Here is a 13,762-nt window from a genome sequence, read left to right on the forward strand (position 1 = left end):
GCCGCCTGAGGATGATAAGCACCATGCAGTTGCTGACAAATACAAAGCTGGGAACAGAGTTCTCCGTTAATATTACCTACAAAGTGTGGTCCATTGTCCGAGCTAATGCACGCAGGTATACTGAAGCAGGGAATTATTTCCTTAAACAAAATCTTCACCACAGTCTCAGCAGTAGCGTTAGGAGGAGGGTAGGCTTCAATCCACTTCGAAAAGACATCAGCAATAAGCAAAACACATTTATAGCAACTCAACTCATTTCTACAACTCAATGAAGTCCAGTTGAAGGCCGAGATTGATAGATTCTTGTTGTCGCGAGGAATTAAGGGCTACGGGGAGAACGCTGGTAAGTGGAGCTGAAATGCGCATCAGCCATGATTGAATGGCGGAGTGGACTCGATGGGCCGAATGGCCTTACTTCCACTCCTATGTCTTATGGTCTTATGGTCTTATGTGAAATTTTATCAAATGCATTCTGGTAGTTCATAATCACCTATTGACATTCCCCTATCCACTATTTCAGTCACTTCTTCAAACAATTCAATAAGATTTGTCAAGGCAAAACCTTTGACAATATGTTTGTTATTTCAGCAATACTCAAGTTTCATGTTACCATATGACTACTAGAATAGTAAAACTTCTTCTAGTTTTAAACTATATAACCTTCTGATTTAAATTCTTATTGTAAATTACCCTAGGTTTGGATTTTTTTTCTTAAAAACTGAGTTGATGACCTTTACAAAAATAGCAGAGCAACTTGAGAAAAAAAAAATGATTAAAACTGTATAGGGATTTATAGATGAAGAAATACAGTAATACAAAATGGTGAATCTTTGCAGAGAGTTAGTTAGCACAGCGGTAGCATCCCTAACTCTTCATCAGAGACTGTGCATTCAATTCCCATTTCAGGATTTGACGGCCATGAAAGTGTTTTATGACTGAAGGAAAACTACTTTAAAACAACAGTAATACTAGAAAATGAGCAAATGGTCATACTGATCATCCATTTTTTATTACACAAGATGGTAAGGAAATGAGTGACTGCCTCAATATCAAGGACAAATTTAACCAAGTGTGGCAACAATTCTGGAAAAACTGGAGTCAATGGAATTCAGGGGAAAACTCTCCACTGATTGGAGTCATAACTAGCAGAAGAAAATAGTTGCATTGTTGGAGGACTGTCATCCCATTTCCAGCGCATATTTACAGCTGTACAAGAGTTCCTCAGGGTAGTGTCCTGGACCTAACCATCTCAAGCTGTTTCATCTCTTTCTGCCATCGTAAGGTCAGAAATGAGAATGTTCACAGGTGATTATGAACACAATGTTCAATATAATTCTCTAAACCTCAGAAACTGAAGCGATCCATGTCTAAAAACAGCAAGACTTTGACAGTTTCCAGGTTTGGGCTCATAAACGGCAAATAACATTTGCCACACAAATGCCATACAAAGACAATATCTAACAAGAGAAAATATAACAATCACCCTTTGACATTTAATAGCACTATCATTACTGCATCCCACATGGTCAATATTTTCAGGTTACCATTGACCAGAAACTGGACTGGATCAGCCATATAAATACTGTGTTCAGGAACAGGTCAGAGGCTAGGAATTCAGCAGTGAGTTAACTCATCTCCTGACTCCCCATGTCTGTAGACCATCTACAAGATACAAGTCAGGAGTGTGATGGAATACTCCAATTTGCCTGGATGAGTGCAGCCCAACAGTCAAGAAGCTTGATGCCATTCAAAAAGGAAGTTCCGTGACTGGCACCACATCCTCAAACATTCACTCGTAATATGCAGTGGCAGCGCTGTGTATCATCTGTAAGATACACTGTAGGAATTCGAGGCTCATTTGACAGAATCTTCCAAACTCACAACCATGTCCATCTAGAACGACAAGGCCAGCAGAAACATGGGAACACCAGCACCTCCAAGTTCCTCTCCAAGCCACTCAACATTCAAACTTGGAAATATTTCATTGGTTCTTTAGTATTGCTGGGTCAAAAATAGATTTTTCTCTTGTTGCTGTTGGTTTTCTTGTTGAACACTTTAAATCATTGCCCCCTGGTTCTCCAACTTCTGCAAATGAGAATAGTTTTTCTCTATTTTCTTTTTGCCATCTATATGGAGAAAAATTTCCTAAGGTCATTGATTACAATTCAGGGAATTGAGCCAACATGTTTTTGTCCCTTTTCATACTTGAATTTCTGAAATTTATAGTGCTCAGGCAATTTAACTGATGGGCTCCATCAGTTTAATACAATGGAACGTCTTCTTCAGCCCTTCTGCTGAACAAAAGAGTTAAACACAATGTGAAATGCATCTAGCCAGGCCCATGCCAACATTACCAAATCTGGTCTTTAACATAATAGCCCACAGGCAAAAGGGTGGTCAAATTCAAATGAGCCTGTGAGAAAAGCAGCAAACGCAAGCCTCAATCTCTCAAAAGTCCATTTGCTTAACAGAAACAATTGAAGCTTACCTATTGGGGTTGTCTTTCATTTATTGCCAGGCTGAGGGAGGTTCCAGATGCAAACCTAGAGAAACTACTGTATCAAGGTGCCTTACAGGCAAATAAAATGGCTCAGAACTCATTAATATTATGTTTTTAAGCCTGTGCTTATTGAAGCCAGGAGCTTAGTTCTGCACCCCTCCAGAAAGTTTCCAAAATCATTAGGCAACATAAAGAAGGTTGACAATAGCTAGAACTCACCCTACCTTCTGATTTCATCCATACATTTCACAAAATGAGGAAAATCATTTTTGCAAAAATAACAACTTGGATACTTTCCAATATTAACAGTTAATACCCAGGCTTTGATTCAACCTACAAACTGTCTGCCTCAACTGAAAAGTCATCAGCACTTTATTCTCAACTGTAAATCCCTGACTCCAACCTGTTCTGATGTTTACTCAAGCAGCCAAGAAATGAAAAGGGAACATAATTCCTAGCACAACTCCACCTCAGGTTTTCAGTTAATGAAACAGCACACCCAAGACTGATAAAACATTCTCCAGGTGCTCAAATACTATCCTCCACGACCTAATCCTTTCCTAATGCCAGCAAGTCCGTCCATGCATATTTATCCACTTTTAATTGTAACAACTTAATTCTCAATATTACAGGAAGGCTTTCCAAATTACTGTGTGCATTCCATTTATAAAATATTCAAAGCATTAGCTTCCAACTGATGATGTAGACCATTAGGAAAATCCATATTGGTAAAATTAATTCTAACTTGATGCTTCACTCTTAAAGTAAAACATATGTTCCATCAGGTTTAAACAATTTAGGTCTGAAATAATTTTCTCTTTGTATTCATGTGCCTCATAAGAAGGAATTTGCAGCAATCAATTAATGGAATTCAGCTTCTGAAGAAACTTCTAAACTGTAGTCTAGCAATATGTCGATTTCAACAGCTGTCAAAGCTTTCACTTCCTACAAAGGATACACCTCCACCTAGGTCTTAACTCCTATGTTAAACAGATTTTTGTGATGACTTTACTCAGGCTCCATAGCTCAGGGGTTACAGTGCTGGTCTCATAAACCAGTGGTCGTGAGTTTGAGTCTCCCTTAGTCCTCTTTGCATTCAGCTCTGTTGCTAAGCCCCACTCAGTTTAAACACCTACACATGGACAAGAGCTTGGGGATTTAGGCCTGAAACAACAGGGTCATACCCTGATGTGACAGACACCTGCCACTTACTTTCAGTGAAAGGGTCATCAGACCTGAAATGTTAACTCTGATTTCTCTTCACAGACCTGCTGACCTTTTAGGGTGGCTCAGTAGTTAGCACTGCTGCCTTACAGTGCCAGATACCCGAGTTCGATTCCAGTCTCAGATGACTGTCTGTGTGGAGTTTGCACATTCTTCCCCTGTCTGCGTGGGTTCAACTGGATGCTCTGGTTTCCTCCCACAGTTCAAAGATGTGCAGGTTAAGGCCATGCTAAATTGCCTGTAGTAATAGGTGGATTAGTCAGGGGTAAATATAGGGGGGTGGGTTTCTCTTTGGAGGGTCGGTGTGGACTTGTTGGGCTGAAGGGCCTGTTTCCACACTGTAGGTAATGTAAAATATGTAATGTAATGTAAATATATGGCAGGGGAATGATTCTGGGTGGGTTACCCTTCGGAGGTTTGGTGTGGACTTGTTGGGCTGAAGGGTCTGTTTCCATACTGTTGGGATTATTATTCTTCTATAAAAAGATACCTCTATTTACTGGCAGCACTTGTGCAGAGAAAACAGAATTAAGAGTTCACGTTCAGTGACACTTCTTCAGAACTATGGATATGAAACATTAATTCTGTTTTCTCTGTATAGATGCTGCCAGACCTGTTGATTTTCTCTTGCAACTTCTGTTTTCATTTCAGATTTCCAGCATCTGCAGTTCTGTACTTTATTTTACCTCCATTTACTGTTGGTCCAATCTTTCAATCTCAATCCAGGTAACTCCATCCAGTTGTCCAAGCTAATTGTCAGCATGGATCTTTTCATTACCTAAAAACAGGCAATGGGTTATTTTTAGTGGGAGACCATGTGAGGGACCATAGCCCAAATCACACTCACGTTTAAAAAATGCATGAGATCAAATAGATGATAAGATCATCAAATTATTACAAGCCTCTTGTGTGAATTTCTGTGCACAGAATGGTAATTTATAAAATCTACTCATTCGCCATATTCCCATTGTAACCTAAGCAATTATCTTCCACTCTCATGAGGGTATCTAATCATCATTTAACTTCTATACGTATTGTGTTGCATCGGAAATAAGATACTGACATGCCACGCACCACCAGGCAGACCTTCCCCCAGCACCAAATGTGGAATGCACTTGTGTTTTTCAAGCTTCCACTGTAAGACTGATGGGTGGTCAAACCTAACGTCTGCATCAGGGTGAAGAAGGGTGTCAAAGAGAAGTGCCACAGGGTTGGATGACCTGCCTTCAAGACCTTCAGATAAATATCTCAGATCCTGTAAAAGGAAAGGAGATATTAATCATTACTAAGAGCCCTTACATAGCAGTGTGTGGTTATTTATTCTTATACATTTGGTCATTATAAACTCTGCCACATTCTCCTCATATGTTTTCCTTCACTGAATATCACAGAGTCTACTGATCAATTTATAGCCAGGCCCTATAAATATAACCAGTGATAACTAGTCTTCTCTCACTCCATATCAAGATTGATGTTTCATATTCATTCATGCGATGTAAGCATCACTAGATGAGCCAGTAGTTATTGCCCATCCCGAGTTACCCTTGAAAAGGCGGTGATTATTGCTGCATGGAATCATACAACATTAGTGTTATAATTGCACCAAGTACCAGCCACGTGCTGCAAACACACTGCGTATGCTTCAAGCAAACAGCTACGTCTCAAAGTCTAAGGGGAGTGGTCCTCAACGAGTCCAGGAAGACATTCTTCAGTCCTGGGTTCCAGCACTGTAAGTTGAAGCCAAACTCTGCTATCAGTCCAAGGACTTGAGCTTGGGATTGGGCACAGTCAGCCACTTGGTACGGTCATAGTCAAAGAGTTCCATACCTCTACAATCCAGGAAGGGGGTCACATTCAGCCTTCTGGCTACAAAGCTATCTGTCTAAGGATGTCTGGTAGCATTGACAGAGAACTGGATAGATATGACTAAGAGTGCTGGTCACTCACTCTTTGAGGCTGTCAGACTGAATCAGTTGTGGATGACACCGTCAGTCCTGGGGTCTGCCACTAAAAGTCAAGGAAGAGTTATTAAAGGCCACTGCTGCAGAAGGGGAACTTAATTGTGGGGATAGGAGTCAGAATGCTGGATGTTGAGGGGACTACCACAGTGAAGAAGGGGAAAACTCGACACATAAAGAAAGATAATAGAGCTTTGCAAGGAAAGGGTCAGTCATCAACTGTAGGCAGCACCGTATCTTCATCTGGGGGACAGTGAACAACTAGATCTGTCCTGTTAACTCGGTATGTCTGAGGCTCAGAAGATAAATTGGGCAAATAAAGATTTAGGCAAACAGGTTGGGTGGGTCTTGGAGAAGTTTATAACCGATGGGGTGATGTGGAGGACTACCAAGAAGGGAGTGTTTACCTTTGGGGTTGGGAGTTCACCAATACTGAGACACTAAAGTCTGAATGAAGAGTGATTGCTGTTGCTTTCCATTGTGGTAGAATTAAACAGTTAGCAGTGGAGATGAAAATGGCTGCAACCACACCCAGAGTGGGCAGGATAAGTGTTTCAATGAGGGGTATTGAAAAAACCTCCACAGAGGCTGGCATCTCGTCACCAAGTCACCCTTTATTTACATGGGGAGAGACCTTGACACTGAGCCAGCTCCCTCACAGCCAGCCTTCAAAGTAAACAGGATGGCTGACCTCCTGCTCTTATCTGTCAGCCAGGGCTCCCTGATTGCACCAAATTAACAGCCCCAAGCAGGGAACTCATATTCTATTAGGTCCACCTGTATGACCTGGTTACAATCACTTTAGTGAGGTTTCAACTTTGAGCGACGAGGAACCCTTGCATTAGAAGGACACTGAAGCCAAAAACCAGACATGCAAACACCGAATGCTGTGTGAACCTTGGACATTCACCTACAAAGTGCTGTCACAGTCCTTATCCTATTCTTGACCACATCATGCAGTATTATGAATTAACTCCTCAATGGCTGTGATGCAGTCATAGCATGGATAAGAGAGAACAAGAAGCAATGCAGGTGCATATTAAAAGCCCCAAAGTTGAGCTGTTACTCAGTGCAGAGAGAGGGGGATGCAAGCGGAGAAGAGATTTCAGTGAGAAATTTGGGTATATTTGAGTATTTGATAGAGTACAAAGATTTTAAAGGAAAGGTTTTCAGGGTGGAACCAGGTGAGACATACAAAAGGAGGAGAAGTTGCTAGAGGAGTAGGGGACAGACCAAACTCTGATTTAGAGATAAGGCTACAGTACTACCATAACAGTTTGAGCAAGGCAGGATGTGGAAGGCATAGTAGGTGGGAAAGCTTCATTAAGAAGAAAAGGTGTCATTACCTTCAGTTAATTTGGTCAGGCCAAAATATTAACGCCCACAATATGCTCATGAGTAATAAGGGCAAGTGAATGTATATTTTGGAGGCAGACGTGGAGTGGATTAGCGTTAGCCAATAGTGATAAGTTAAAAAGGTTGTATTTTCTTACTTTAGAGAAGCTTCTTAAAACCAATATTTTTCTCATATATGGGATGCAGGCATCACTGGCTCACCAGCATGTATTGCTCATCCCTAAGAGTCAACCACATTGCTGTGGTTCTGGATTCATACGTAGGCCAGATCATGTCACTAAAGGACATTAGTGAAACAAATGGGTTTTTATAACAAATGACAATAGTTACACAGTTACCATAGGGCTAGCTCTTAATTCCAGACTTTTATTGAATTCAAATGTAACCATCTGTCATGTTGGAATACAAACCCATGTCCCTAGAACATTAGAGAGAAAGTGAGGGCTGCAGATGCTGGAGATCAGAGCTGAAAATGTGTTGCTGGAAGAAGGGCTTATGCCCGAAACGTCGATTCTCCTGTTCCTTGGATGCTGCCTGACCTGCTGCGCTTTTCCAGCAACACATTTTCAGCTCCCTAGAACATTAGTCTAAGCTTCTGGGTTACTAGCTCAATGACATTATCACAATGTCACTAAACGTATGAGAACTAAACTAAACAGAAACACAATTGAATGTATAAATACACAATCTGGTAGCATCATACTGACCTGATCTACAACAGAAAGATGCCTTCTTTCTTCCAGCTTGCCCTGAAGGATAGGATTTGGATGTATAGCCCCTGTTGCCATGTAAGGTCTATATCCAGAGAGCAGATAGGAAAGACATATTCCAGAAGGACCATTTCCTGGATTAATGATTTTAACGACATTGTTATATAGACATAATGTTTCTAAAAACAAATGTAAGAATAAAATAAAATCAGATTAATTTAACCCACCCAATAGATTGTAAGTGATTAGAATGGCTAAGCCACACATTCTATACTGAGGTTTTACTCTGCATCAAAGTCAACGGAATGTAAAATTGTGTAAAATGTGGAACATGTCAATTTTTGTGCCAAGTAGGTTAATTTAAAATGACTCCAAAAGACTTGCCAGATTGACATCGTCAAAAATAACTTTTAATTGTTCAAAATCTGAAATTAGATCAACAATAAGAATATAGATTAGATTAGATTACTTTACAGTGTGGAAACAGGCCCTTCGGCCCAACAAGTCCACACCGACCCGCCGAAGCGCAAACCACCCATACCCCTACATTTACCCCTTACCTAACACTACGGACAATTTAACATGGCCAATTCACCTGACCCTGCACATCTTTGGACTGTGGGAGGAAGCCGGAGCACCCGGAGGAAACCCACGCAGACACGGGGAGAATGTGCAAACTCCACACAGTCAGTCGCCTGAGGCGGCGAATTGAACCTGGATCTCTGGCGCTGCGAGGCAGCAGTGCTAACCACTGTGCCACCGTGCCGCCCAGGTATAAATGCAAATGTTTTTGTTTAACTGAAAAAACAATTAAACCTTTATATATTCAAGGTTTAATCGATTTAAAATAAATGTTGATCTAGACCAAATGTAATTTATCTTTAATTGGTGAAGGCAAAAGTTGATAATTTTTGAATGCAAGATCGACAGATCTCCAATGATATTTTCAGCCAAACAATTTACATTATTTTAAATAAAATGGGCACTTGATTGGTCATAACATTGCATGTGAGACTGTTATGTACTGGTTATGTACAAGGTTATGTACTGTTTAAAAGTTTTGTTTTATTTGGCGAGGCCAGCATTTATTGCCCATCTCTAATTGTAGGATGGGCTGTTAAGAATCATCGACAGTGCTGTGGACCTCGAGTCCATGTATGCCACACTAGGTTAGGATAACAGTTTTCCTTCTCTATAATACATTAATAAATAGATGAGTTCATGCAATAATTGACATAGGTTATTCGCGGAGCATTAGTTCAGCTGTCTATTCCTGATTTTATTAAATTAAAATTTTACCATCTGCAATGGTGGGACTTGAACTGATGACATTGGCCTGAGGTTCTGAATTATTAAAACAGCAACATTACCACTACACTACTGCCTCCTCACCAAACCAATCAAGCGAGCTTTTTGTCTTGAATGGCATCAAGCTTCTTGAATCTCGTATGAGCTGCACTCATCCAGGCAAATCAGAGTATTCCATCACACTCCTGACTTGTGCATGGAAGGCAGTGGACAGGCTTTGGGTAATCAGAACTTCAGTTACCCACTGCAAGATTCCTAAACTCTAACCTGCTCTTGTAGCTACTGTAATTATGTGGTTAATTCAGTTTAACTTCTGACTAATGTAAACCGCAACCCCCACCAGCCCTCAGGTTGTCGATAGTGGAGAATTCAGCGATGGTAATTGCAGTAAATGTCAATGAGCAATGGTTAGGTTGTCTTGTTGGTAATGGTCACTGTCTGGCACTTGTGTATCACAAATATAACTCGCCAGTTGTTATCCCAAACATGGATATTGTCCATGTCTTGCTGTATGTGCAAATGGAGTTCTTCAGTATCTGAGGAATTGCAAATGTGAACAATGTGCAATCATGAGGGAACAACCCCACTTCTGACCTAATGTTGGAGCAGAAATCATTTATGAAGCAGCTAAAATTGTTGAGCCTTAGACAGTAACCTGAAGAACTCCTGCAGAGATGTCCTGGGCTATATAACCTGTTATACATCTCACCTAATTTTTATTTAAGTTGAAGTCAATATTTAGGAACTCATAGATATGATTTTGCATAAATGATTTCCACATTATTCTTGCAGAGATCCATGTCACGATAGATAATGCTTATGTGCATTCATAGTTTCCTGTTTCCTATACTCAACCCACTCTGCAGGAAACTAACTACTTCAGACCAAACATCTACTGTATACCTGACCTGATTTTCATTTGCATTGATAGAAATAAAAATTAATATATTGCAGTTTCTAAAAGAAGAAGCTGTTTCAATCTTATAATTTCTCAGTAAGTCAATTTACATTAAAATTATCCCCTGCAATACCTGGTAATGTAGCAATGCCTACAGGGCCTGACAGAAGACATTGTCACTATTTTTAAGTCATTCAATTAACATGAGAAAAACATAATAAGTTTTCAGTTGTTTCTCCAGTAGGAGCACAAATTCTCACAGGATCTAATACATTGAAAATTGATAGAATAAGGATTCTACTAGTAAATGGTTTACGTTGTAACCTGTACAGCAAGTTTATTAGCAACTCATTGTTAAAAGCAACAACAGTAGAGTTTTTACTCTCCAAGCTAATGGTAATACTGCAGAAGTCTTGAATACAAGAGCAGGCAGGTTATAAGGGAGCTGTATATAGAATGTTAGTTAGGCCACAGCTGGAGTACTGTGTGCAATTCAGAACACCATCCTACAGAAAGAATGTAATTGTATTAGACAGGGAGCAAAAGAGATTCATCAGGATGTTTCCTGAGCTATGAAGAGAGTGTGGATAGGCTGGGATTATTTACCTTAGAGCAGGGAAGGTGGGGAGGGGTGTTCTGCTTGAGGTATACAAAGTTCTGAGGGGCACAGACAGGGTAAGTAGGTTAAAACCTTTCCCCTTAGAAGTGGGAACACAGTTTTAAAATTCGGAGAGGAGGTTTTGAGGAGATTTCAGAAAAGATTTGTTTCACCCAGAGGGCCATGGGTACCTGGAATTCACTAAAGAATGGTAGGGGCAGGAATCCACAGTTAAGGACAATTTAGAACAGCACTTGAAACACCATAGCATACAAGGCTATGGAGCAAGAGCTGGAAAATTAGATGAAAATAAATGGATGTTTGATGGCTAGTGTAGACACGATAGGCCGAAGAGCCTTTTTCCATGCTGTAAAAACTCTATTATTTCACCCAGGTTCCCTTAACTCATGTCTTCAATGGCCTTATAGGAAGTCTCCTTCTCTGGCAGACCCATGGGGTTCTGTTTCTGGAGCTTACTTCTCATTGAATTCTAAGCTCCACCGAACTTCTCCAAAACCCTAACCACTTTAAGGCTGCTAATAACTGCATATCCGTTGTTGTGGGCCTCTAACCCTGTAAATTCCTGGCTCCTTGTCTCTCTCTCTCTCTCTGAAGTCAGCAAATATCTTAACAATCATCTCCCCAGGTGTCTTTTACCTGAAGTTATATGACAATTTGTAAATTCTTCATTGAATCCGATGTTCAAAATGACTTTCTGATTTTAAAAAATACAGATCAGATCTTCACAGAACTGACAAACCAAAAACCATGTACCCTCCACCTTAGAACCAAGTTCTAAAATAATAATGATAAAATATTTATGCAGCTACTCAAGAGAACAGTTAACTCATTCTCCCACTTCATAAAGCAATACAAAACAGTGACACTTCACCACCTTAGAACATTCAAATGCACTTTACAGTTAAGTAATTTTGAGCTGCTTTAATGTGAAATAATGCTGCAACCAATTTACCTATCAGATCCTACCAACAAAGTCCCGGTTCTTCTTTCAAGCATACCTGAGTATGTTTGTCTCCCACCTGAGATGACAGACAGAGCTTCTATTTAGCATTCCATCTGAAGGATAACATCTCTTAATGGTAAATTTGCCCTGTGATGCAATGTCAACCTGGATCAGCTGCTCAAGTTTTTAGAATTCGACTGGAAACAGATTCTGTTCTGACTCAAAGGTAAGGGTGTCTGCACTCAATCAAGGCTGATAACCAAGAGTGCGTACTTTGATTAACACCTTTTAGGTATTCCATTTATTCCTTCTTAGAATCACAGCTGAAGAATTAATTTATAAGTAGTTACTGTTGTGGCAAGATAAGAGCCAATGTGCACTCAGAAGGATCCCACAAACAGCAGCATGATAAATGACTTGGTGATACTCCAAACTCAGTTAGATATCCTCAGTATGGTGACCATGAAAATCAGAAGTTCCAACTCATCTATTAATCTGAAGGCTATTATGCACAACCAATTAAAAATCCTGTATATATTTATTGTTTATAGAGAGAGGACTTCAATTTTTAGGATCTTGGGAATTTTAAAAAACAAGCATTCAAATTTTCAAAAATTATACTTTTCATTATTGTTATTTTTACATCTATTTTATATATTTTATTGCCTCATTGTTTAAATACTAACTGTTTTTAACATGTATTTAATCAGTCAGATTTTGTTATATAATTATTCTTTTTCTTTGTTATTTGATATTTCTATCTTTTTTAAACACTTAAGCAATGTAACCGCAATGGGAAATAAAATGCAAACTGAATCTGAATAGAACACATTTATACACAGTTACTTCTAAATGTTGTGCACAGATTCATAATAACCATGAATATTTGTGTTAAAAAGGTAGAGGGAACTTACCTATAATCGTGACAGGTATGTTTAGTGAGAGGTCTCCAAGTAGAGAACTTTCTTCCAGAAAAGGCATCGCAATCTTTCTGAAACAACAACTAGATAGTCCTTCTTCTACGGTTTCATGTTCTGTACCCAAGTTTATCTGTTGTAATTCATATTAAGTGAAAGTAATTAAAATGTTTCATTCAGTGCATTTTCTCCTTTTAAAGGGTAAGCTACATTCTTTTGTGCACGTGTGTAAACTTTCACTGTCAAAACAAGTTCGATACAACTGAATTAGTGAGTGGAAATATATCTTTATAATCTATATTTGTTCCAAAGTCATACTTTCAGTGTTGAACTAGTAGCATCCACCTTCAGCCAAAGAGGTTGAGTGGACGATCCATCGTGCCCCCAGAATCACAGATCTCAGTCCTCAATCACTGAACTCATTGCAGATGGTGATATAAAAACCTAAAGGCACTGGATAATGCAAAATTTGTGCTTCAGAACTTGCAAAGCTATTCTAGTACAACTAAAAGAGTGAAATCTACCGACAATAAGAAATTTACCCAGATATGCCCCGTGCAAGAAGCAGGACAAATTCAACCTATCCATTTCCATGCTGTATGATTGTACGACTCTATGACTCGATAACTCTTGTTCATTAATATTGTAATGGAAAGGATCAACATCAGTGTTTTCAAGTTGCCTTTGCAAAGGAATAAACTGCTCACTGATGCTCAGGTTATATTCGACCGAGACTACTCAGCTCCCATCCTTGTAACAGCCTTGATCCACGCGTGGACACAAGCTAAATTCCAGGCGTGAAGTGAGGACTACTGCCAATGATTTCAAGGTAGCATTTGACTGAGTGTGTCAAGGAATTCTAGGAAATCTGAAAGCATTGTCCAGGTTAAAGTGGCCCACTTGATTGGCATCCGATTCACCATCTTCAACATTCACTCCCTTCACTACTAGGATCATAGGCACTTCAATTAAGGCACACCTCACTCTCTAAACTCTGATGTAAAAGGATCTAGTTGTTCAATCTAACACCATAAGACAACTTACTTAGTTCACGTGTCAACTAGGTAAACCTCCTTTGAAATGTCTCCAATGCATTTACATCCATCCTTAAGTAAGAACACCAAAATTGCACATAGTATTCGTGATGTGGTCTCACCACTGCAATGTACAACTCTTCTAGTTGACCTATTTACAGACCCTTTAGTGCAGTTGACACACTGACAAATACTATACCTATCCTTTTTAATCCAACTGGGTGTAACTGTTCTTGTTGGAAAAGCGCAGCAGGTCAGGCAGCATCCAGGGAACAGGAGAATCGACGTTTCGGGC

At 39.7% G+C, this 13,762-nt stretch overlaps 1 protein-coding gene across 5 annotated transcripts in view; it reads right to left on the reverse strand.

Annotated features, from left to right (window-relative positions):
* The window catches only part of osgin2 (oxidative stress induced growth inhibitor family member 2), a 61,922-nt gene that overhangs the window by 16,549 nt on the left and 31,611 nt on the right, over positions 1-13,762 (reverse strand). For 4 of the 5 annotated variants that reach the window (XM_043688121.1, XM_043688118.1, XM_043688119.1 and 1 more), the window contains 4 exons: positions 12,431-12,566; positions 7,746-7,882; positions 4,788-4,979; positions 4,411-4,502 (listed from right to left, as the gene is read on the reverse strand). In XM_043688121.1, the coding sequence (XP_043544056.1) occupies positions 4,411-4,502; positions 4,788-4,979; positions 7,746-7,882; positions 12,431-12,566 (557 nt within the window). The remainder of the gene's footprint in view (positions 1-4,410; positions 4,503-4,787; positions 4,980-7,745; positions 7,883-12,430; positions 12,567-13,762) is intronic. The other variant, XM_043688122.1, reaches the window with a different exon arrangement.

Source organism: Chiloscyllium plagiosum, chromosome 4 (genome assembly GCF_004010195.1).
Source record: "Chiloscyllium plagiosum isolate BGI_BamShark_2017 chromosome 4, ASM401019v2, whole genome shotgun sequence".
Taxonomy (NCBI): domain Eukaryota; kingdom Metazoa; phylum Chordata; class Chondrichthyes; order Orectolobiformes; family Hemiscylliidae; genus Chiloscyllium; species Chiloscyllium plagiosum.